Here is a 26,666-nt window from a genome sequence, read left to right as displayed (position 1 = left end):
GGTACTTAGCCTACATTGGCGTTTGACCCTCGACCTGCAGTGCCCGTATTTAAGAGTGGGCCCGCCCTTCACAAGGTCGGCTTGCTAGTTTTCAGCACGCAAGGGATAAAATGAGCATGCAGACGCGACCGCCCAGTGGACGCGCCACTGGTGGGCCAAAGGCAAGCCCATCTGCGCCCGGAATGCGCCATGCACCAGGACCCCTGCCCGTTTTCCATGCCATGTCTACACTAGGGAACAGCTACTGGCTTACCATAACGGTAAGTGCTGTAACTCCCATACATGGGTTGTGAAAAGGGACAACCTTCCATTTCAGTGTAACTCCTGCAACTTTTCTGTAACGGTCAGGGATATAAAAACACTCCCACAATCACACTCGTTCCTAGTCCTCCTAAGTGGGAATAAAAATTCATTTGACTTAGCGACTGAAGTCACAGGAGCCACCTCCACATCTGTGCCCTCACCTAATCCCTTAAGGGGGGGTGGGGGAAATAATCTCAAAGATCCTGCTGGGAACTCGCTAAACGTTTTTTTGTTGAATACTAGATCTTTGATCAAGCACAAATATGAGTGAGTGCCTGATGTTACGTCAAACCCAGATCTGGTTTTCCTAACAGAAACCTTGACTAATGAAACGTCTGAGCCACATTGGATTATAGCGCTACTAGCAGGCTATGAATTGGCCAGTAGAGTCAGGATAGGAAACAAGCATTTGCAATGCAAATCGGTCTCGCCTTTGGGACCTTATATGTATTTAGCTATGCAGCACATTAGCCTGCATGCTGAAACATCTACTGTTCTTTAACATGGAGTGAAAGTAAGCAGCAAACTGCGTGACACTCCAGGTATGGGAACACATGGAGAGAAATGTTGCCTTTCAGTGGAAAATGGTAGTTCAAAGCTCGGTTTTTAATATAAATTCAGGGCCTTTGGTGGTCATATCACTGAAAATACATGATTTGAAAAAAAATATTGTCTACGGGTGCTCGAGGAAAACCATTCTATGGACTGGAATCTAGAGAATGCTAAAGTGATTCTGAAGTTTTACGGACCTCTGCTGGCCGTTTTCGATCAAGAAAGTTAAATAAAGGCAGTTGCCAGAAAAATAAAAAAAGAAAGTGCCTCAGCAGAAAGCAATTCTGGTATTTTACTGATCTCTACTGGCCGTTTTCTATCAAGACAGGTAAATAGAGGCAGTTGAACAGGAAAAAAAAAAGTCCGTATGCAGGAGCAGATAAGTCCTAGGGCTGATCTCCAGAGCCCATAAAGTACATACACAAATAAGTATAAACTAAAGTATATACAAGAGGTCTCGAGTGCTCGATCTAAAAAGGGTTGTGGCATAGTTATTATATACCGGTTCTGTTTTAAAGCCACTTTTCAGTCTAATCAGCAGCTAGGAGTCGAAGCTATGATCTTCAATATTAAACTTACTAACAACTTGTCCTTCCCTGGTCTACTCCTCCACCGGCTGCCGGGGCCGAAACCATTGTTTATACAATCACTACAGACGTTTATGGAGTCATGTCTAGACTCCCCTACCTTCACAATACTTAGTGACTTTAACTTTCATCATGAATGCGAAAAGAATGCAGATACATCCACTTTACTAGATAATATGGCAGGATTCGGACTGACTCAGATTATCTTAGAGCCCACACATAAAGCCGGACACCCTCTAGACGGTATTTCTACTAATAATTCCAACATTAAATTTGATAAAATACAGCCCTAACATGTACGGACTATAAAGTCATTTCCTTCTAACTCTCCTGCCGGGAGAGAAATGTGCCTCCGCCAAATAGGCTGCCCCCTCCTAAGTCTCGACCATGGCATAAAATTAATAAAAAGGATCGAGTAGAGGTCGTTGATTGAAACCCTCTCCTGCTAGACCTAGACAATAACAGGGCTGCTGTAAATCTTGATAGTTGGATTAGATCAGCAATTGACCGGTTGGCCCCAGAAAAAAACCCAATAAACTACGAAGAAATTAAGCCTCAGCCCTTTGGTGTAATTCAGATCTTTAACTACTAAAATCAAAATGTAGAAGATTAGAGTGCACCTGGAGGGCAGATTACAGCAAGCAGGGTAAACTTGTCTATAGACATGCCCTAGCTGTATATAAGGAAGCTATCAAAAGCGCCAAAATGAACTATTTTAAAAACAAAATAGAGGCGGGACAAAACTCTTCTAGAGAGCTTTTTAAATCCGTCACCGCCTTGTCCAAATTGCAGAATTTGCACCTGATCAAGCCTTCTGTAACAAAGTGGCCAACTTCTTCCAGACCAAAGTTCAAACGGTCTACAACGAACTTGCACGGAGTGCCCCAAACACGTCCATAACGTCACCAATAGAGGATACCATACCGGACACTATTTCCTGCGAACTGGCCGTTTTTTCTCCTCTAACTATGGACAAAATAAATGACCTGCTACTATCTATTAAATCGGGGTCCCCGACAGACCCCTGTCCTCCCGGCACACTACATCTGGCCTTGCACAAGGTTAGTACTCATTTGGCTCCACTCCTGAACAATGTGATAATGTCAGACACTTTCCCCGCCTCCTGGAAGAATGCCTGCATTAGGCCCATCCTATTAAAAAAAAAAAAAAAAAAAAAAAAAAAAAAAAAGAAAAATATCGATCGGCCTACATCCTGCCTACCACTCGCGGCCAAAATCTTACAAAAATCAATCAAACACCTAACCTGCTACCTCGACTCCAATGACCTCCTATACTCCACCCAACACTGCTTCAGACAACGTCACTCCACGGAATCAGCATTAGTTCTGGCCACAGATGAGATACGCAAACAGCTGGACTGTGAGGGAAGAGCCGTTCATATCCTACTTGACCTATCAGCAGCGTTTGATACTGTTAACCATCTGGTATTAACGCAGCGGCTGAAGGCAATAGGAATTAAAGAGATGGCCCTAGCCCTACTCATCTCTTTCCTTACCTCTGGGAACAGATGGTGTGTGGGGACAACTTTAAATCTGAGAGGTTCTCCCTCCCGTGCGGAGTGTCCCAAGGTTCAGCATGGTCACCGACTAACATCTATGTCACTCCTTTGGCCAAGCTAACCAAAGCTCATGGTTTCTCATTGGTCTATGCGAATGACACTAAGATAGTTATATCTATTTCTTTTAGTGAAACTGTGGCTGGGAGAGTTCACAACTGTCTGAAGCACATCATGGGGTGGATGCATCAGAACTCTCTCAAACTAAATACTTATAATCCGGAGGTCATGGAGTTTGGAAACCCCTATGGAATCAAATATGGTGTCCAGCAGAAGCTGGTCGCTGCTTTAACCTGTCATTAAAGGCTAGAAACTTAGGATTCATGTTCGAACATCAACTGATCTTTGCAGGTCAGATCAATCTCTTGACTTCCTTTTGCTTCTTTTTACTTAAGATCCTGCGCAAAATTCTGCCTTTTATTCCCCAGGATCTCAAGAAAACTGTAGTAGTAGCATTAACTCCTTCAAGAATTGACTACCGCAACGCGCTTTTCCTGACTAAACTTCAGTCTCTATAAACGCCGCAGCGCGGGTGCTGCTTAATATTCCCAAATACCACCCTATTTCTAGCCGCATCAGGGAGCTTCATTGGCTTCTGGTCCAGACGCGCATCTGAATCAAGGCTCTATGCCTGGTGCATAAAGCACTGTATGGTGGGGGGAATCATCGGACATCCAGAAACTCTTCCGATGGTACTCCCCCTGCAGCAGACCCTTAGGCCTGCCAACATAGGACTAGTTCAGGTCCCCAAAATTCGAAAGGCCAGGTGGGAGGGCAGGGGTGGGGGTATTGGGAGGGGACAGAAGACTTTCCTAGAGCAAATTGCCAGTTACTTCTAGGCTACAACCTAGCAGACCCCAGTTTAGGAAAATATTTAATTCCTGGCCATTCCACTCATAGGGAAATGAAACAGTTCCCTCCCTGAAACAGTACACGTTACAGGTTTCATTTAGCGCCAAGATGCCTCGGCATTCATGCGCTCTATAAATCTTTTATTTACTTACATGCCTTTTGGAACCACTGCATACAGATCATTGTGCTACTCCAGCTTGGCACCCACAATGTACATGGTAATTGTAGCCAAATATTAGTAATGAAAAAGTGGTTATTCTGGAGAGGGGATGAGGAGCAGGACCAAGCTATATATCCCCTTCCCCATAGGACATTAGCAGCTGGATTTTCCAACCAGTAATATCGGGTCCAGTGTTCCCAGGGACACCCTTCAGCTTATGTGAGCAGAGCAAATTCCTCTCCTTGTATATATTCTAGACTAGTGAAATAGGCAATGTGTGGTCTCAGCATCATCTTAAGCAGAGACAAATGCTGATCTGCGCACTCCATCTTTGCTTTAGACCCTAAGTAGAACTTAACTTCTTCCCTCCACCCCACCTGCATCACCAACTGGGATGCTATGCTCTACTAAAAGGAGAAGTTTCTTCAGAAAGCAATATAGTATAAATCCAGGTCCTTGTCATGGGGTATGTGGCAGGTGGTAATTGGGGTGTATACAGAAGATCTTCACGTATCCTCAGACCCTAGCCCACTCTTATAAATCTAAAACGGCCCTGTGATTAGGTGGAAAAGCTATTTGAAAAAACGCTTTACTAGAAGCCAGAAGAGTCTTATTTTCATGAAGTGCAAAATTGGGGTACAGAAATGTGACCTGGTGGAGATGGATTCCGACGGTGCCAAATTAGATTCCTGTGGAGCGGTTGTATATGTGGTACCTCTAGGGTGCAGTTATGCGGTTGGTTTTTGTGGTGCCAATTGATGTGATCAAACAACAGAAGAAGGATGGCTCCAATCCACTTTATCCACATCAATTACCACGGATGGCTCCATAATACACTTTCTCCACTCGCCTTTGGTCTAGTGTTTTGTAAATGCTCCTTGGATGCGGAGAGTGAGAAGGAGCAGCCGAGGCTTCCCTCTACCACTGCAACATGAGCCCATAGTCTTTGTTTCTGTAGTCTTATGCACTTTTGTACTCTGTGCTCTGCATTGCTCGATATGTCAAAGCTTGGGTTTGCTGTGGCCCCTGAGGAAACACAGGTTGCAAAGAGTAGCGAGCCATTCCGGGAGAGCAGATATTACAATAGGGATAGAACTTAATAAGGTCTTGAGACCCAACTCCCTTTTCCCTTGAACTGGGGAAAAGCTACGCGAGAGGTCTCCAGTTCCTCTCGGCAGCAAAGCTTGGGCGCCTCTCTGCATATTTGATGGAGTACTCAAAATAACACTCCATCATAAACTGGAGCACAGGACTCTTGGTACTAATAATTTGTGGGCTTCAGGGAGACAGGAGTTATTTCAGTCACACGCCTGAAACCGAAGTTAAGACTCCGAGAAAAGCACCTTGTAATTTTCCAAACATAGCAGTATATGGAGGTAGTATGCATAGGAATCTACAAATACAATCTATAGGTTCCCCATATCGGCTTTTGTTCGCTTCACAGGCCTCTGCCCCTTACACAACACACTTGCATATGGCCTGGTTTGTACTCATCAACACAGCATAATAAATACATGAAGTACTAAAGAGCAGGACTTCAAATACTTTTGTGATGAAGAGTAACTCTACTGAACAGGTGTAACAACTGACCTAAAAAGCACATCACACCCTCAGGAGGGAGGCATACCCTGTGGGTGCACCCCTCTTCCTCCTAGTATTACACTACAGGAACACATCATTCTCATACAGGACTGTTATGACAATACACATTTCCCCTACAAAAGACAAGTTGAAAGCTAAAGCAACAGTCCTCCATTGATTCCCCATAATATTACATCCTGTTCCAGAGAAGAGCTTGAGAATGCAAACCCACATATTTTCGAAGGAGCTGTACACAACAGAAACCAATAGTTGTTTGCAAAAGACCTGCTCCTCTCTCACCTGCCCTGCTCCTCTCTCACCTGCCCTGTTCACCCGTAGCTCTTCATTTCTATCTGCTATGTCCACGAGTACATTTCCAAATAGCTAACATTTTTGTTTTAATTCTGTTACCATATTTAACCACATAACTTGGAACACACAAGAAGTTTGATTTTCTTCAATATATTGAAGGACAAACATACAGAAACACAAATTTATGGTGGTGCCTCTGAGAAGCAGCCATCTATTCCAAAAGGAGCATGGCTACGATGGCTGATATCCCAAGTCAACGGGTATGAGCAGAGATCTTTGGCAGAGTTCCCCTACCTGAGCATTTTCATTGGCATTCAATTTCCAAAAAGCTGCTTCGCTCTCTTTTAACAAACTGGAAGCATCACCATTTGGATTCAGTGAACAGGTGACCCAACCTTGAAACTTTACGGCCAAGAGGGGAACAACCAAACAATGAACTCGCTGCAGGGACATGAATGGACAGAAGTCCTCACACACTTGAAGTTAGACAAACAGCACTGACAGCAGGGACCAGGGATAATGGCAAAGAGAAGGAGATTTGCTATGAAAACTAGAGCTTCCTTTAGGCTAAACAGAAAAAGCTGAGAGCAGCAGTGAGGCAGTAGGAAAGGAAATGAGACTTGGGCTATCAAACACGAGGCAATAACTTCTGTGATGTTCACTAGGTCAGAACAAGTCACCAGCATGGAGGATACAACTAGGAACCAAGAGACTTGCAGGTAGCTGGTTCCTTACAACAGACCTGATGAACACAGTGGTGGGTCGTTGCTTGCAGAGCCAGAGTAATAGTTCAATCTGTAATGGATCCACCATGAGAATCGCACATCTAAAAATCCTCTTGTGTGTCCAAAGTTTGAATTCTACAGACAGCTTATCCCAGAAGGCAAAGTCTGCTGTTCTTGCAACTTCTCCACCCTCCTTCCATGGCTTGAAGGAAGTGCTTGATGCCACGGCAGGGATGGTGGTGAGTGTTCAGAAAAAGAGTCCACGCATACGCCGCCCGATGCCTTGCCTGTCGTACAGGATGTTAAACTTGTTTACAAACTGGTTCATGGTGTTGCAGGTTTTGGTGATAGTCCCCAGATAAGCCATCAGCCCAACATCATTGCATTGCTGGAGGGGAAACATGAGAAAAAGATTGGGTGAGGAAATGTAGTTTCTGTTGCAAACCTACTGACGAGAGCATTCTGCACTGCTGTTCCTGGTTTACAATACCCTCTGCAGAACACAAGACTCTTTACCACTGTGGCATGTCTAGTACAGGCCACCTCTGATATCAGCCACTACAGAGCACAAAAACCTTGTGTACAGCCCCTGTACAGAAAACAGGCCCATCTATCACAGACCCCTTTGTGTAATCAGAATCTACTCTCACACTAACTTACAGCAGCTTCAAAGAGCATAAGAACCTCCATCTAACCCTCTGTAGATGAGAGCATCATAGGCAGACCCAAAACCCTCAGACCGTCTTCTGCTGCAGAAAAACTGCAAGTGCCCTCTGCAGAAATCAAAACCCTATCTTCCAGTACTGTGCAGAATAAAACATCCACTCACATCACCCTATGCAGAACTAAAGCACTACACTCTATAAAATAAAGCAAGTCACAGCACCTTCTTTAGAGTAGAATTTCTTACATTGCTCTATGTTAGAAAAAGGAAAAAAGTTACTTACCTCTATGTCCAGTTCTCCAGCACTGGTATCCTTCATAGGTTCACATGCTTGAATCATTCGCGCTTGCCAGTTTCGGAACCCCACTAACAATGCAAGTGTAGGCCTTACACTTAACTTTGAACTTTCCAATTGACTTTAGTAACCTATCCACGTCATTATAGATGAGCCAAACTACAGCCCATCTAAGACCAGCACCCTCAAGTATGCCAACTGTCAGATTTTCTACTGCACGTCACAGTAAGGAACCCGCTGGAGATGCTCTCTCTCAAAGACCCCTTTCAGAAGTTTTCATTAAAGATTTTTTTTTTTTTTTTAAATCAACATCATGCCAGAGGCAGGCCAGAAGAAATAACCCTTAAGAGCATGTAATCTATCTATATAGATGATCCACATACTAAATACCTCTACTGCCTCCACCCCAGCTACAATCCTGAGATGTGTGACATCTGTATGACTATCAACTAAGCTTAAAATATTGCTCTAATTTGGGAAATTCCATTCTGCCATCAAAGCCCATAAACATCTAACATCCACCCTCGGCCCCAAGCTATCCCTCCTCTTCAACTTGGAGCACCCAGATGGCCAATGCCCTCATTTGGGGTTTGGTGGAAGTTTAAGGGGGGGACACCAACAGGCTGGAATGATTCCCCCCCCCCCCCCCAAACTGCTTAATCAATTTATTTTCCTAAACATTTATTTAGAACAATTGATCCATAATCACTGCATTTCTCAACATCTGATTTGATCCGATCAATTAAATTCTTTATTTCAAATATGTAGAGCTTTACCCAAATTACTTCACGGACAAAAACACTATGAAAGAGGATGCAAAACTGATGCAAATTGGCCATTAATTACTATAAGGAAGGTCACAAGTTCAGCCGAAAGGGAATTTTTCATGGAAGGTTACTGAAATAAGGTAAATGAGTTAATGCTCAGGGGCAATTACTGAAACAGATATAGGGTTTAACAGGTTAGTATAAGCCAAATGGTACGTGATGCTGCTTCCATCACTATAACAAAATGAAGACTAAACCCAGCTCTCTCCTTCAATTTAGGAAAGCGCTTCAGAAGCCCAGGTACCTCTTCTTGGGCAACTGCTGTGTCGGGCTGGCTGGGAAGCTGCAACACAGAAAACCAGACTCTGGTTTTTCAGTATCTGCGGACTGCAGGGTAGTAGCTCCTCTACTCCAAGGGAGATTGCTGGCAATTTGCGAAGGGCTGGCACTCTATTGGGGTTCTTGGTAGTTGCCAGCTGAGGGAAGAGTCACTCGATCAAGACTGGTGCAAGCAGGCAGGGTTTGGCACCCAAAGTCCACAGCAGTCTTCATTTCGTGTTGTCATGCAGCTCTTCTATGCACTCGTCTTCTGGATCCGTCGAATCTGAATTCCTAGCATCAGGGCGGGGGGGAGGGCCCTAAATACTCAATTTAGGGACATTAATGGGAGTGACCGGTAGTATCCAATGGACTACTTACCTTTAGGGTAACTACACCCTCTATACGCCTAATTCCTGTGGGAAGTGGGCATAACCCGGACCCAGTGAGGCTAATTCGGCCAAAACCAAGATGGTGGAATTCTACGTTTTGGGTTCACATCAGGTAGCCCACCTTAGGGGTGGAACTAGCCAGATAGGGGGAACACGTCTCCTGACTAGCTAATTCTCCCGCCTGTGTGTGACAAATGGGCGCAGGGGGTGGCATTTCCGCTATCTGGAGAAGCATTGGGTCGCATATCAAATGAGACAGAGGCCTTTGAAGCCTCCTGCCTCGATATGCTGATTTAGCCATGCTGCTTGGAGGTGACAAAACCTGCGGCAGGAGCAGGCACCGTTTCTGCCCTCAGAGAGCGCAGGCTCTTACCTGCAAGGAATTTACAAAAGAAGGTCTGTTTTCAACCGGAGAACCACGGAGAGATACACACCCGACACAAGGTCTACAGGTGGTAGGAGCAATGGGGAACCCCATAGTGAATATCTCCTCCTACACACAGAGATGAAGAATCCGAAGTTTTGAGCAAATGTCTCCTTTGTACCAACACCACGCCCTAATGAATTTGCACTGAAGACTGAACTTCACCGTTTCTTCTGGAAAATTTGCTGGAGATATTTTTTCAAACAAACTCCGCCATCTGGTGTACCCTCTCAGACGGGACTGAGGATTCCTTCCACGTTTGTCCCACCAGCAAACCGCATGACCAACAAGATCCTCACATACAAAAGTGTTGTCCTAAGAGATATATCAAAGGCACTGAGGGAGCATAAGCACACGAAGTACAACATCACTAAGCTGGTGAAAGACGCTTTGACATCACTAAAGAACAATAAGGACATAGTGATTACGCCAGCAGACAAGGGGGGTGCTATAGTGCAGAATGTCAATGACTACAAAGCGGAAATTTTGAACCAACTTCAGGACGGAATAAGCTACACAAAGATAGCCTCAGACCCATCCAAGGATCTAGCTCATGAAATTCTGAGAATCACCACTCGAGGCCTGGATGATGGATATCTAACAAAGCATGAATTTATGCATCTGAATCAGAAGCAACCGAGGCTACCCACGCTCTATACACTACCGAAGATACACAAGGACCCAATAAAACCACCAGGCCGCCCGATTGTCTCAGGTTGTGGCTCGATGCTAGAGCCTTTGAGTCGATATATTGACCACTTCCTCAAACCCACAGCAGAGACGACACAGTCGTACCTTAGGGATACAATGCAAACTATAAATCTTGTGGACGGACGCCCTTTTGATTCCAACAACCAACTACTCGTGACCTGCGATATTGTGTCATTCTACACAAGTACACCACAACAAAGTGCCCTTGAAGTAATGGGTGAAGTTCTTGACCAACGAGTAGCCCCGATGGTAGTACCAACAGAGTTCATCTTAGACCTTCTACGCGTTGCCATGATGAAAAAAAAATTCTTCTATGAATCTTTCTACTTTCAAACAAAGGTAGTTGGCCATTATTTTTATGGACCAATTCGAGAGATCTTTCATATTTGGAGATACCAATCCCTACCTGGAGAAGGTATCCCTATGGAGGTGGTATATCGATGATATACTAATGATTTGGACCAGGGACACCTTGGAACTGAGCATGTTACACACCTGGCTCAACGAGAGAAGCCCTGATATCCAATTTACTATCAATTCCATAAACAGCGAAATAGACTTTTTAGATGTAACTATTAAGGTTGAGGACAACCGACTCTACACTACCTTATACCGGAAGCCCGCTGAGAGGAACTCGCTATTGAGGTACAATAGCCATCATCCTAGAGGACCAAGACAATATCCAGTATGGGCAATTTCTGCGCAACCGTAGAAATTGTTTCAAGAAGAGTGACTACATGGTGCAATCAGAAGACCTGTGAAACCGTCTTAGGAGCGCAGGTACCCAAAAAGGCTCACCAAGAGGGCGCAGAAGAGGGCTTGGAATAGCCCACGCGAGAACCAACTTGTACCCAAGGACAAAGACCAAGGACCCATGGAGAAGATGATATGCGTCACAACATTTTCAACTCAGAGCCACGCCATTAAGAAAATCATTAATAAGCACTGGGGCATAATATCTGATGATATAGAGCATGGCAGCCTTCCGATGCATTCATTAAAAAAAGCCAAGAGCATCAGGGAACATGTTGTCCGTTCTTTTCTAGAGACTCCAGATACACCTTCAATTAGATCTATGTGGAATCTGCCGCAGATTCATGGCCATTTCAAATGTGTGCAGGGCAGAACATGCACAACTACTATTCAAACTAAAGAGTTTACCTACAGGGGCCACGTGATCCCACTGAAAACCTTCTCCAATTGCAACATGAACAACGTCATCTACGGAATTCTATGTCCATGTGATCTGATCTACATAGGCCAGACCCAACAGAAGATAAAGGCCCGTGTTCTCCAGCATTGTAGCCGGATAAGATGTGGGACACAGGGAGCACCACTTGTGGAACACTTCGCCACCATGGACCACAGTCCAAATTAAATACGTTGGGTTGTATTAGAGCGAGCGTCCCTGGGTCCAAGGGGTGGCAACATTGGCGCCATTCTCAACCTGAGGGAATGTAAGTGGATGTCTCTACTGGATTCTATCAGGAATGGATTGAACGAATCTGAAATCAGCCACAGTCAATTTGCCTGTCTGTCAACTGACTAAACATCATTCTGTAACCACAGACACAAGCCCAGTACATCCAAGGCTCCCCTGTAGTTTTCATATATGTGCGATAGCTCCACGAATGTGGACAAATGGAATGAGCAACAATAATAAAAAACGTGGGGCATACTTATGTTATTTCCATTTCTAGGTTTACAATTGCGTTAGGCCATTCTTAAATCGATGTCATTGTATTTGTAACTGTGCTAAACCAACTGCATATCTGTGTATATTCCATGAAAGGCAATTAACATTCGCAAAGGCGTTATGCAGGCCACATGACCACCTTTGATAGTGAGGCCATTGTGCCAGCCCCACTTTAACATCTACATCATTTAGAATTCTGCACACACTGCGATCTTAATATTTTTGTTGTGCTTGATTCCACCTCCTCCCACGTTTTACTCGTATATTTCTCTTACTTCCTATTAACATCCCACAATAATCCAATTGGCAGATCGGAAGTCTTTCTTCCCTGACCCCGTTTGCCTTTCTGCACGTCGGCATGCATTTAGCTGCTGCATGCCCGCCGGTGACACGCGTTACTGACAGCTATATTTAACAGCTGCCTTTCAGTCTTCCCGGTCGCTCCCAACGGAGGAATCAACGCTGAGGTAAGTGTACCCGGCCCCGTGCATGCTGTGTTCCATGCAACACTGTACGTTAGGGTGCATTGCCAACCCATTGATTTTGCTCCCTCCGTCTTTATTTCAGACGTGAGGAGGCAGAGGGGCCGGCAGGCACGCTTTCATTAGCACAGGTAATCCACCGTGCTGTGTCACGCTTCCGCTGTTTTTGTACATTGGCTATGGACTGTGGATAGGTCCCTCTAAAGCAGATTTTCCTTTCTTTACAGATTTTTCTGGATATAATATAGGTTTCCGTAACCCCGAGGTACATGGGATTTTCTTTACCCGCGCAGGTTATCATTTATTTATGTGTAGGTTTTGGCCACAAGGTGGCTCGAGCACTCACGCTGATTAGTGGTTCTGTTATCTCCCATTTATAGATCAATTTCTTGTGGCAGACACACCGACTTAACCGGCATGCCCTGATTTTAACATATCAATTTAAAAGTAAGTGACCATGCTCTGCCTTCCTTACTGCTCTATATTCATTTTAGGACCACATTTCGGGCAACATTTTAATCTAGTTTGATTCTGCACCTTAATTTCCTTTTACGTGCCTTGATCGCTCTCACGTTATAGGAGCCAACGCGCCCTCCAACGCCCCTAGCCCATGTGGAGAGGGTTTTTGGCAATAATGGAATATGAATCCTTGTTTTGAATACTTAAACTTTAGGATTCATAATCTTGACTCTAAAGGCTTTTTTTATGTCCTTCCCTAGATCACGCCCCTACCCATCCCTGCACCTCTGTCCTGATGAAGACCACAACGTTAGGGATACAACTGCCTACACCTCCATAGGGGTCGAAACGTTGACTTTCTATCACCTAGCCAGCACAGATATTTCATACTAGGTTACTGTTGGAAACATAGCTGTATATTGCTTCTGCTAAATTGTGATTAATAGGCTCAATGTATGAGCCGCATATGCTCCAAGTGATTCATTGTTCCTGATTGACACTATGGGCCATATGTAGGTGGCAACACATTTACCGATTCATAAATACCGAATTTGACACTATGGGCCATATGTAGGTGGCAACACATTTACAGATTCATAAATACCGAATTTTACCGATTCGGTATTTATGATTCGGTAAATGTGATGTAGGTAATGAGTCGGTAAATTTTACCGAATCGGAAAAATTCGGTAAATATGAATCGGTATTTACCGATTCGGTAATGGGGCATACCTTCCCATTGATTCCTATGGGCCTGGAGGCCCATAGGAATCAATGGGAAGCCAGTCACCATTACCGATTCGGTAATGGGGGGGGGGGGGGGGGGAGCATATACAAGGGTGGCAGCCTGTTGCACCCCTGATTCTTGCATGTGTGCACATGTGGCGCACATACATGCCCTAAGGGCATGTATGTCTGCCACATGGCACTCTTACATCTGCAAAATATTGCGTTTTGCAAGGTATTCGTTATTTATCACCAACCTGTATTTGGTGGTAAATAACGAATTCTTAATTCTAATTTGCACTCTTTAGAGTGCTCCTTACATTCAGGATTCGGTATTTACCGAATCCTGAATAATGCCTCCTACATCCCAAATAGCTAAATACCGGTCGGTAACGGGATATTTACCGAATTTCGGCCGTTACCGACCGGTATTTAGCTACCTACATGAGGCCCTATATCTCTTAAATCACTTTCCCTATCCTCACTAAAGCACCAATACCCGCCCCCTCACCACCATGTTACCGTCGAAGGACATTGTCACATATTATGTAAATATTTTCAGTAAGAAATTTATGTCCAGTGTGAATTAAACACTGTGTGCATCAAATACCTTGTTTCCTATGCTTTGTTCTGAATGTTGGTGACTTTTTATATTGCACTTATACTTTCTGGGACCACTGTTCCTACGTACTCTTACCTGCAGGGGGTCAGAAACCTTTCTGCGGAGCCAGGCTGGTCTAAACCAGTTAGCCTGTACACTAATAGTTGGTAGGTTTTTCAGGGGGCCATTCTAAGGTGCCCTCTTGGTGCATGTATAAATAAATCCATCACTGAATCCGTGTGGCCTTATTAATACGAGATGCTTGATAACAAACATTTCTAGTTTCAGTGAAGCCATTATGTAGCTGGGGAACTCGTAATTATCAGTGCCCAGCACATGTACTTAAAATGGCTTTCCTGTTCACTTGGAATATCAAAGAATCGACTTAGACATCACAGGGGCATATCTGCTCATGCAGAGATGTCCACACATATAGTATGGTGCACCCTGCCATAGAGCTGTAAGGCCTGCTCTAGGAGAGACTTCTGCTGAATGCAGTGTCTGCAGGCATGGCACACAGGGGGTGTGCCATGTCGTGCCGTCACTTTACCTTGCCCATGGCACGAAGTCTGCAACTGCAGTTTGCGTGAGGGTGCTCAGGGGTCCCTTAGGGTGGCACAATACATGCTGCGACCCTTAGGGATCCTCTTTAACCTCCCTGCCCTAGGTACCAAGGGCACCATTTACTAGGGACTTACAGGGGGTGCTAAAGGCATTGCCAACTGCAACGGCTGGCTGCACAGTTAGGGGATGGCAGGAGCTAAGACGCCAAGCACACCTTGAGACAATGTATGCCCTGTCAATACCTCTGACTAGACATCCGGCATTACCCTTCGCAGCAGAGACGGGCGTATGCCAAAGACTAAGGAAGCTTCGGCTTCAGGCGATAGGACATGCGTTCCCCGCCGGCACCTTTATATCTATTGATAGAGCACTCGAGGGCAAGAACTCAGGCTTACTTGACAGACCGACATACTACTAGCTCCGAGCAGCGCTGCGCGTCCTCTGCCTCCTCACCGATAGCGCCCCAACGTTCCAGGTGCTGGAAAATTTTCTGGTGAACCTGTCACCATGTAAATTCATCACCTGGCTATACTCCAGTCAGTGTCCCCCTGGCACAACGCAAATAGGAGGAGCTATTGAGGATCTCCCTGAGTATTACAAATGGGTGTACAGCTGCGCACAGGCGAAGGAGTAGTCTCCTAATTACAGGTGGAGGATAATTCATTTTAAGTTCATACACAGATTGTATAGGACTCCCGTGTGGCTGCATAGAGCTGGCCCGAGAGAGGATGAGCGCTGCATACAGTGCTAGGCACCAGATGAGTCATTCTTGCACTTGCCCTGGACCTGCCCGGAAATCGCACAATACTGGGGTTGCATATTTTAAGTGCTGGAGGAGTAGCTGGTGTAGGTTTGAGCGCTCTCCCCTGCTGGCTTTACTTGGATATGTGCGCAATGTGCCAACAGCAGTTAGGAAACTAGCGGCTATGCTTTTATTGCTGGCAAAGAAGCAAATTGCGATGTGCTGGGGCCAAAGAAGGTGCCCTTGTGTTACTGACAGGCTCAAGGATGCGGCATTCTGCCACGATCAGCTGTCCGAATTCTGGGAAATAATGCCCGGACTCCCTCTGGATATATGAGAACCACTGCAGGGCTACCTCTGATCCCACCCCCTCGGACCAAACGGAGACCCTCAAGAGTAGATGTGTAGGGAACTGAGGGGCGAATACGTGGCCCACCTACGCTTGCATAGCGCACACCTAGGAAACTTCAACACATAGCACCCTGAAGCGCAGAGAGTAATCTGATCTCTTTTTACGATCTCTCATATCAAGATGCTTTAAAGACTGCATCATGCTGATAAAGGTCGCCAACTCAGCAAGAACAGTTCCCCAGCACAGTGCCATCAGAAGGCCACTTTGTAGGCAGGTCCACATAATTTCAATGAACACCAGAGGTACCACCTCAAATAGTATCCAGAAGCAGAAAGCCTTGGGTAACATCCTTCATACCCTCTATGCAACAACACTCCTTCATACTCCAGAAATGAATTGCCAACATGCAGCAGGCCAATTGAGCTGGGGAGCACTGGCCCAACCATTCGCTCTCACCAAGGGCGTTCCATTCTAGGTTGTATTTGGCACCACAGCCATGGCCCAGTCGCTGAGTCGCTTCTCCTCTGCTCTGGTTACAAATGAGAAATTTTAGTGTGTCTCAGACATATGTGGATGCACTACTGGTTATGTAGGGCGTAGTCTCTATTTTTTAGGATTATTTCAGCCGAATCGCCCCTCAAGACTGGCAGCCTTCTCGTAACTCTGAGGTAGGAGCCCAAATAGAAAACACAGATCGCTTCCTCTATGACTCAAAGCTCCCTTAACACTTTCTCATTGAAAGAGATTTATAGTGAACAATTGCAAGAATAGAGTGAAGAGAAACCAAAAGGTATTTAGCTACCAAATATGAAGGACCACATGAATGAGCCAAGGAGAGGTTGAAAAGAAAATGTACCAGATGATTAAGAAGATGGTCAAACTAAGGGATAAGTGTAATAGAAAATGATGGGGCAGCACTAGTATCTGCCTCCTTTTGCAAGCAGGCAAGCAGAGAATTGGAGATGGGGAGACAATGGATGATTCCAACTGTGAGGTGAGAATGGGTATTGGATTGTAGCTATTTTTTTTAGCTCCTACTAACACTAGCCCTATATGAGGAGTTGAAATGCTTAGCCATGCGGATAGCAAGCTTGTTTAAGGTGTGTGGTGGAAAGGGTGTGGCTTTTGTTTTGAGCACGAGGCACGACATGTGTGCCCTGACCACAGAGGTGTGGTTATCACATTATGGGACACAGCACCAGGCAGTGTGATAGGTGAGGGTATGTGAGAGCGAGAGAGAGAGAGACAGACACATGCTAACTATAATTATAAAGGAGGATTATTCAAGGTCAGCCACAGGCTTAGTGGGATGCTCGAGTGCCTGTACACCAAAAAGGTGGATAATCATAGAAGGCACAGTAATCCATATGGTGACATGCTCCAAACAGAGGTTCTATTGAATGAGAAAAAAAAGATATACCAAAATAGCAAGAATGGTAATTGGTGACATCAGCAGTAGCCAAAATAGCAAGAATGGTAATTGGTGACATCAGCAGTAGCCATGAAGCATTTGTTTTTCAACACAGAGAAACTGCATACTGCTGAATGAATAAACCCCAGGTAGAAGAAAGAAGTGGAAGAGTAATCAAGTCTCGCAACTTTATCAGAAACTACACAAATCATAAAAGTTACAAATTCTACAAGGGCCGCAGGAACCCAATATTTTGAGCAGGTGTTCACACCTCAATCCCCTCTCGAGCTCCTAAAGGCACTCAAAGGAGAAGCGGCACCAGCCTTGAGAGCACAGATGGGCCATTGGCAAGGCCCCAGCCATTCTGCACATGAGACAAAGCACTTGTTCGGTTGCTGCCTTAACACACGAGCTAATCAACCTGCCTTGTGCAGTCCCCACCACCTTCTTGAGAGCCCAAAACTTATCAAGGATCCCAAAGACCATTGCTCTTACTGGGTTACTTAATGAGGCACCTTCCTGACCTTCTAGCATGTCCTTCCACAATAAATCTTACTTTAATTTTTAGCAATGAGGACATTACAGGGTAAAAAAAAAAGTGTTCCAGTGACAGGAAAAGGCTGAAGGGTGCATAACAGGAGCAATATACAATGTGAAGCATGTCATGGACTAAAAGTTAAGGAGGGGAGGAACAGAAGGGGGTAGCGTTTGGTTCAATGAGGTGAGGTGTAGCAGTACAAAAAGGGAGCGGAGAGGGATGGAAGGGGAGAAGTTCTCTTTTCCACAAGTAGGGTGCGGAGTTGTGCAGAAATGGCTAAGTTGGTAAGGAAGAAGCACTTCAGTTGGTCAAGGGCATGATTAGAAGATGGCTCCAGAAGACTGAGACAGCTCACTCCCAGTCTTGAGTTTTGACTTGGCATATTGGCAAGTTCCTGGAGCTGTAGAGGTTTCAATTAATTTTGACCAATTGGGCTAACAAACCCGACAACCATTTCATAAGAACATTGTTTGAGTGGAAAAGATGTGCCCAGGCCACATGGAGTAGTCTCATAACCACCACAGGCATATAAAGCAGAGAAAAGAAAGAGGAAGGCAACGTGACTAGCCAAGGGGCTCCTCTGTACAAAAGCGCCAGGAAGGGCCAAATAAAAAAATAAAGGTCGCCTGTAAAAAGGACTACAAATACCATGTTAAAGACTCAAATAGGGCATTAAAAAGTAATCTACAAACGTTTTCAATAAGGTACATATTTTTAAGGCCAAAGTAAATGGAATTCCAGTTTTAGGGACTTGTGATGTCCTGTAGCCGTGGAGGTGGAGGTAACTTATGTATCTAGCTCCCAATCAGTTGGAGGTACAGTTGATGTGGCCCTATTATATTCAGTTACGTATGTCAGTTTACATTTGGTAGTGGAGGTTAAAAGCACCGATTAGGTATTTCAAATGTTTCAGGTCAATTTTTGATAACAGGAAAAAGGGTTTGGAGCCATGAAGTGCTATGACTATCATCAAGGTGTGCAGGTTTTGGGACCCCTAACTCTACCTTGCTGGATGCAGATATGAATGAAGGAACTGAGTTTCCACCACAGATTCCCTCGTCAGCCAGTGTAGTCCATCTGTTTAGATTTTGTGGCAGACTGTGTCGAACTGTGAAGAGACAAAGTAGGATGAAGGCTGCTGAGCCGTTCGCAGCTACAAATGTTAATTTTTGGGCTCTTTGCGAACCCCAAGAACCTCTTACACCATTGTTTGGAAAACATTCGATTCGGTCTTCTGCAGAATCCAAGAACTTCCATTACAAAGAAATCACCTGCACAAGAAACGCACAGTAGTAGAACTCCTTCTCACTAGAATGTGACAGACTACCATCCGTTTCCAGTGGCGTCTGTAGAAATTATTTAGCAGGGTGGGGTACACAAAGGGCAACAGAATCGTGAATAGTATTCAAGCAAACACACATCAAAATATGAGTGTCCTTTTTCTTAACATCTTGTATTTTCTGTTTCTTCCCCTACAGCCCTGCCTCATCAAGCAGGCTTAGCTAAACAGCCCGAATCCTGCTCTCTTTTAAAGTGTTCTTTGCTTTGGTAATGCGCCTAGTGCTGGGGCATGAAGAGGGACTAGGAGGAATGCATCTGGGGCATGGGACCTCAGTTTGCCCAACCCTAGTGTCTCTACCCCCCCCCCCCCTCCCCTCAGTCCATTTCGCATCGCACAGATTAACAAATCAGTTTAACAATCCTTCTGCACTCTAAACATGCACAAGCCATCTCTAGGTCTTTTTTCCTGAAACCTCTTCAGAGTCACTTCAAAACCATGTGACCACAAAAGGGCCCTGGTTTAGCCTGCAAAGTCAACCTAAGGCCATTGTACTGAATAAGAGCATACTTACATCGTAGAAGTCAGTCTTGAATTTGTCAGTGCTCAGCACAGGAAGGCAGTGACAGAGGGCATAAGCCTCCCGAAGGATCTCATGGTTAAAAGGCACCTCACCTGGCAGCAGAGGGAAGAACACAACGTTAGGCTGAGGGCCAGGAAAAACAGGGACAGGCAGTAGCAACAAGCTACCACATGAGAAGTAGAGGAAGGCTGTGAAAGTACCTGGTAGTAACACTTTTATAACCACTTAATTTCAGATAGAGAGAATCAAACAATTTAAGACGAGTGGAACTGTTAACCAAAATGCAAATAGAAAGAAATCTGTAGAGTGAAGCTCAGTTATAAAATAAAAACAGACTGTGCTTCAACATGGGAAAACTGTGGGCTGCCAATGTTCCCCAAATAGTCCAAAGAGCTGCAGCTAGCCAACTGCCACACTGAATAGATTGTCAGTCAGGATGGACTAACCACAGATAACCGATTCAGATTGGTAGAGGGTAGTCAATAGTAACGGATAAAAGAAGAAGAGGTTGTTACCATTACCCTTCCTGTCAGACTGTCCTTGACTGGATAAAAGATCTAGCAATGCTGAAGTGGTCCAAAGCCTGCTGCAGAATAGTTCAGTGATTTTTCCTCTAGCTGTGGGAGCAGAAGCAGATCTTTCTGCTATGCCTCTACAATCCATGGACAGAAAAATAACTACAATCTATCTTATCCCTTCACAATCAAGATACAGCTCTAACTGGCTCCAGATTGGATTTTCTTCTGTGTAGATTCATGGGAAAAAACTTGGAGTGCTAAGAAAAGTTGGGAATGAACAGTGGGATGGAATGTCCCTGCACTCCCTTGTGCATTTGTACTGTCTAGTTATGCTAGTCTCCACAGCCAGAGATTCTCCTATCATGCCGCGAAGGCTATATAGCACAGTGGTTAGCTACAAAATGCAAAATATTTTGACCATCTATTCCATGCCGTCATATCAGTGGACAAGGCCTATGGTAAGAGGTAGATGGTTAACAGAGAGGGTGTCTCAACCATATCGGGAGATGCTACAGGAAATGTGGTAATAACATTTACAGGGGAAATTTGTGCTTTGAAGTCTATGTTCAACCCATAATGGAGAAGGAGTGGAAGGCTTGGTGTAGGGGCGCACGTACCTGCTTCCGAGGCTTTCACGTACTCTAGGATGAGCTTTACACGGCTGTGGAGCATCTTGATTGCACTGTGCTGGGCGATTAAGTGCTCTGCCACTGGAAGAGATGGGGAAAGGTGTGAGTACAAAGAATGGAAGGGAGTACAGGAGAAGATGGAGCAGAAAGGGAAGAAAGAAGTGCATCTAGATATTTCAAGCACAGAGGACAGAAGGTGGCGGGTTGTGGGGGAGCTCAAAGAGCACAAAAAAAGGTAACGTTGGGGGAGAAGGAAGAACACCCATGCTCACAGAATTAAGCTTGCAGTTAACAATGATAAAGACAGGCTGGGAGGAGAGCGTGAAAGAGGAAAGAACTGTCCCAGAGATTTGAAATTAACTTCTGACAGCATGGGAATTCAACCTAGGGTTACAAATAACCAAATATGCCTCACCACGAGGAAGCTGTAAAAAGTACTCTGGACCCTATTAGAGTCAGAAGTATTTTCTACGTTCTTCATGTACAAAAAACCCAAGCTAAAAACAGAGGGCATTAGCCACGGGAATCCCAAATGTAGTCGCACAAGTCCATAGTTGCACACACAAAGTGGCTGAATAAACAGGCTAAAGAAGGAATATGCTACTTACCAGTATGCATCTGTTCTTGGCATGTAGAGCTGCAGATCTACACACTTTTGCATGGATCGCCATCTGGTGTTGGGCCCCGGATGTTTGCAGTTTGTTTTTCCTCTTGAAAAGTCTTTGGAATTCACGAGGTCGGTGACTCCTCCTTTGGATCGTATTGCGCATGGGCTTCGGCTCCATCCTCAGATTGTTTTTCGCCAACAGGGAAAGATGGAGCATAGTAATAACAGTGAAGAAACCCATGTGTGTTGTATCTAAATAAGATAAACTGGAACAGATACAGGTAGCCGGGGAGGCGGGTGGGCGTGTGTAGATCTGCAGCTCTACATGCCAAGAACAGATGCATACTGGTAAGTAGCATATTCCGTTCGAGGCATATGAGTTGCAGATTACACACTTTTGCATAGACTATATAGCAGTTCCCAACCTTAGCAGCGACCATATGTATCTGTTGCAGTGGTTTGAAATAGTGTTTTTAGTACAGCCTGGCCCACACTAGCTTGTTGCTTGGTTTGCACATCTACACAATAGTGTTTAGTGAAAGTGTGCGGTGTTGACCATGTAGCTGCTTTGCAGATATCATCTAGTGGGATGTTCCCTAGAAAAGCCATGGAAGCCCCTATCTTCCGTGTAGAATGGGCTTTAGGGGGAACGGAAAGCGTTCGTTTTGCTTTGTGGTAGCAAATCTGGATGCCTTTTACAATCCACCTAGCTATCCCCGATTGAGATGGGGTTGCCCTTGTGTGGTGGAGAGAAAGAGACAAACAGTTGTTTGGTCTTTCTGAAAGGTTGTGTTCTTTGGATATAGTAAAGTAAGGCTCGTTTGACATCTAGCGTGTGCAGAGCCCCTTCTGCAACGGTCTGAGGTTGCGAGAAAAATACTGGTAATTCTACAGATTGGTTTAGGTGTAAAGGGGAAATGACTTTAGGGAGGAATTTTGGGTTGGTACGGAGAACAACCTTGTTCTGGTGCATTTGAAGAAAATGTTCTTGTATGGTAAGTGCTTGCATCTCACTGACCCTCCTAAGGGAAGTGATGGCTACAAGGAAAGCTGTTTTCCATGTGAGGAATTGCAGTTCGCATTTACGCAAAGGTTCGAAGGGAGGCCCCATCAGCCTTGTGAGAACGATATTTAAGTTCCACACAGGTGAGGGTGGTACTCTGGGGGGAATTATTCTTTTCAGGCCTTCCATGAAGGCTTTAATGGCAGGTACTCTGAAAAGTGATAGGTGCTGCCTGTTTTGTAAGTAAGCTGCAATTGCTGCGAGGTGTAGCCGAATGGAGGTATAGGCTAGATTACACCTTTGTAGGTGGAGTAAGTAGCATATGATGTGTTGTATAGACACCTCTAGAGGATTGATTGTGTTGTTATGGCAATAAACAACAAATCTTTTCCACTTGGCAGCATAGCAGGCTCTAGTGGTAGTGCGTCTAGCTTCTCTGATGACGTTCATACAGTCAGGGGGAAGGTTTAGGTACCCGAATTCTAGGATCTCAGGAGCCAGATCGCAAGGTTGAGCTGAGCTGGGTCCGGGTGCCTGATCTCTCCATGGTTCTGGGTTAGGAGGCATGGTAAGAGGTGTAGCTTTTGGTGTGGTACTACCGAGAGTTCCAGCAGCGTGGTGTACCACGGTTGTCTGGCCCACGTTGGAGCTACTAGGATCAGTGTGAGGGAGTGCTGTTGTAGCTTTCGCACCACTAATAGAATGAGTGGGAGAGGCGGAAAAGCGTACGCAAATTTGCCTGACCAGTTCATCCATATCGCATTTCCTTTGGACAATGGGTGTGGGTATCTGGCGGCGAAGCTTGGGCATTTTGTGTTTTCGTGGGTGGCGAAGAGGTCTATCTGTGGATGCCCCCACATTTGAAAGACCGGATGAAGAACCTGTGGGTGAAGTTCCCACTCGTGGATCTGTTGTGTGTCTGCTGAGCAGATCTGCCACGGTGTTTTGGACTCCTGGGACATGTTGAGCTAGGAGAAAGATTGTGGGGAATTGCCCATCTCCATATGCTCTGTGCTAATTGAGAGAGCTCTGGAGAGTGTGTGCTGCCTTGTTTTTTAATATAATACATGGCCGTCATGTTGTCTGTGCGAATGAGGACTTCCTTGCCTGAAATCCATGGTTGAAAGGATTTCAGGGCTAGAAAGATTGCTAGTAACTCCAGATGGTTGATATGGAGTAACTTTTGTTGCGGCGTCCATGTGCCCTGCACTGTGAGGTGTAATAGATGAGCTCCCCAACCGGAGAGCGATGCGTCCGTTGTTAGTATTATTTGGGGAACCGGGTACAGGAACGGTCGACCTTTGGAAAGGTTTGTGGTGTCTCACCACTGCAGAGAGCGATCTGTCAGTTGCCCCTGAGCCTGGTTCCATTGGCGCGCTAAGCACTTTTGGAGTGGACGCATCTGGAGTCTTGCGTGAGGCACTATGAAAATGAAAGAGGCCATCATCCCTATCAGTTGCATAAACACTCGTGCTGGAAGGGAGTGTTGAAGTACGAATTTTTGTCGCAAAGCCTGAATGCTTGCAATCCTGGTCGGATTGGGGTAGGCTATTGCTTTTGAGGTGTCTATGGTGGCACCGAGGTATTGTTTTATGTGGGATGGTGTTAGCTGGGACTTTTGGTGGTTCACCGTGAAGCCTAGTTGGTGAAGTAGTTGGATTGTGGTAGCGGTGTGGTGTACACATTGGTTGTATGAAGTGGCTTTTATCAGCCAATCGTCCAAGTATGGGAAGATGTGAATGTGCTGTCTTCTGAGGTGTGCTGCCACCACCGCTAGGCACTTGGTGAATACCCGTGGTGCTGTTGTGACTCAGAACGGGAGCACTTTGAATTGGTAGTGTTGTCCGTCCACTACAAATCTGAGGTACTTTCTGTGAGCATGGTGTACTGGAATGTGGAAGTATGAGTCTTTCAAGTCCAGTGTGGTAAAAAAGTCGTTCTGGGAGAGGAGCGGAAGTACCTGCTGAAGCGTTACCATGTGAAAATGGTCTGAGTGTATGTATGTGTTTAGGGGCTGGAGATCTAGAATAGGTTGCAGAGTCTCGTCCCTTTTTGGTATTAGAAAATATAGGGAGTAAACCCCCAAATTTTGTTGATTGACAGGAACGTGTTATATTGCCTGTTTTTGTAGGAGGGAGATTACCTCCCGCTTTAGCAATGTGGAATGTTCTTGTGACATCGGGCGTTGCCTGGGTGGAATGTTTGGGGGGGGGGTGGGGGGTAGATGTTAATTCCAGGCAGTATCCTGACCGAATTATTTGGGTCACCCATTTGTCTGAGGTGATGGTCTCCCAGACATGAAGGAAATGTGTGAGTCTGCCCCCGAGTGGAATGGTCTGGGGGGAGCGGGGGGGATGTCATTGGGTAGTAGGTGTGGCAGAACGGGCGTGGTTTGTTTTGCCTCTGCCCTTGTTGTTACCCCTGTAGCCGCCTCTTTGGTAACCTTTTGTAAAGGTGGTCTGAGAAGGGGACTTGTACGATGTGGACGCTGTGTCTGAGGAGTAGCCTCTGGATGCACTCCGAAAGGATGAGCGGCAAAAGGAGCGTCTGGGCAGGTGAGACTGTAAGGCCCCCATGGATTTTGCTGTATCCGTGTCCTTTTTCATCTTTTCTAAGGCCTCATCCACCTTTGGCCCGAATAGATGTTCCTGGTCAAAGGGATGGTTAAGGATGGAGGCTTGTACTTCTGGTTTAAACCCAGATACCCTTAACCAAGCATTACGACGGAGAAGGACGCTGTGTTAATGGCCCTGGAGGCTGCGTCTGCTGCGTCTAGGGCACAACGTATAGAGGTGTTTGTGATTGTTTTACCCTCTTGAATCAACTCGTTGGCTTTACTTTTACATTTTTCAGGGAGATATTGCATTATGCTCTCTAATTTGTCATAATGAGCCCTGTCCAATCTGGTCAGCAGTGCCTGAGTGTTTGCTATACGCCATATGTTGGCGGCCTGGGATGCTGTGCGTTTGCCTGAAGCATCTAGCAGTTTTGATTCCTTGTCAGGTGGTGGTGCATCGCCTGACGCTTGCGAGTTTGCCCTTTTACGTGCCGTAGAGACCACTAAGGAATCTAGTGGCGCTGGTCCTCTAATGTAAGAGGGATCTGAGGGAGCAGATTTGTACTTCTTTTCGATACGTGGGTTAAGGACCCTGGCTCTAACTGGGTCTTTAAAAACTTCTGCCGCATGCTTTACCACCCCTTTGAGCATGGGCAGTATGGAGGTTGACCTATGTGTATCGAATGAGTCTAGGAGGAAATCTTCCTCCACAGGGTCATTATGCATGTCCACCCCATGATAATGTGCTGCTCTTTGCAGAAGATGGTTAAACCCTAGTGAATCTTCAGGTGGAGGTGGTCTAGAAGGGTAAATATCGTCTTGTGGGACGTTGGGGATATCTGGTATATGGCAATCGTCCCATGGATCTGGAGATCCTGTTGGGGTGGGGTCTTGTGGCACATCCCCTGTATCATAATATGGGTCCCCATGATCATCATCGTCTGGAGACGGAGTAGGAGAACGATGAGGTAGGGGTGGAGGTGGGGAAGGAGGCGGCGGTGGAGGAGGAGGGGGAAGGTATTCTGAATGGAGAGGTAGCAGAGTCCTTCCTCTTTGGAGGTGAAGGCGGAGCAGGCTTCTCCAAATGTCTCTTCTTAGTAGAGAGCTTCAGATGTCCAGTTTTTGGATCCTTGGTAAGAGTTTTTTGCAAGGGATCCGGTGTAAATAACTCCGGTGAGGTAATTTGGTCCGTCGGCGCCGAAGCAGTCGGGCCGATGATTTTTTAGGTTTTTCCGTGCCGGTTTGATGTTTAGAACCCGCCGGTCTCTTGGTCGGCGCCGAGATGTGCTTCGGCTTGGAAGTGTCGGTGGCCTTGTGTGGTTTGGTCGGCATCGAAGATGGCGCCTGTGCCGAAGGGCTGGGTTTCGATGCAGAGCTCGGTGTCGAGGTGGAGGCCGTCTTCTTTTTCGGTGCCGAAGTGTGTTTCTCGGCACCGCTGGCAGGCTGGCTCGAGCCCGAGCCGCCGGAAGGCTTACTTGGCTTCTTCACCGGGCCCGAAGGTGGGGTGTGTGAAGCAGTGTCTCTGGTCTTGCCTAGGCCAGGAGGCGAAGGCGTGACCGAAGCCTTTTTGGGTGTCGGTGCGGGTGTGGGAGGGGGTAGATTGGTACTCACGACCCTCAGCGCCGGGGTGATGTCCTCCACATCTGACTCGTCTGCCTCGGAAGCGCTGGCGAGGTCCTCTTCGGTACGATGATGTTCCG

General features: G+C 45.8%; 1 protein-coding gene across 1 annotated transcript in view; it reads right to left on the bottom strand.

Annotated features, from left to right (window-relative positions):
* Nucleotides 1-6,057: 6,057 nt before the first annotated feature.
* Nucleotides 6,058-26,666, bottom strand: part of COPS6 (COP9 signalosome subunit 6) — a 105,918-nt gene continuing 85,309 nt past the window's right edge. The window contains exons 8-10 of the mRNA XM_085638510.1: nucleotides 20,788-20,880; nucleotides 19,644-19,744; nucleotides 6,058-7,036 (exon numbers count right to left, since the gene is read on the bottom strand). Coding sequence (XP_085494636.1) covers nucleotides 6,896-7,036; nucleotides 19,644-19,744; nucleotides 20,788-20,880 — 335 coding nt within the window. The 3' untranslated portion in view covers nucleotides 6,058-6,895. The remainder of the gene's footprint in view (nucleotides 7,037-19,643; nucleotides 19,745-20,787; nucleotides 20,881-26,666) is intronic.

The sequence above is a fragment of the Triturus cristatus genome, chromosome 12 (genome assembly GCF_964204655.1).
Source record: "Triturus cristatus chromosome 12, aTriCri1.1, whole genome shotgun sequence".
Classification (NCBI taxonomy): Eukaryota; Metazoa; Chordata; class Amphibia; order Caudata; family Salamandridae; genus Triturus; species Triturus cristatus.
This window is presented reverse-complemented; position numbering and strand designations above follow the sequence as displayed.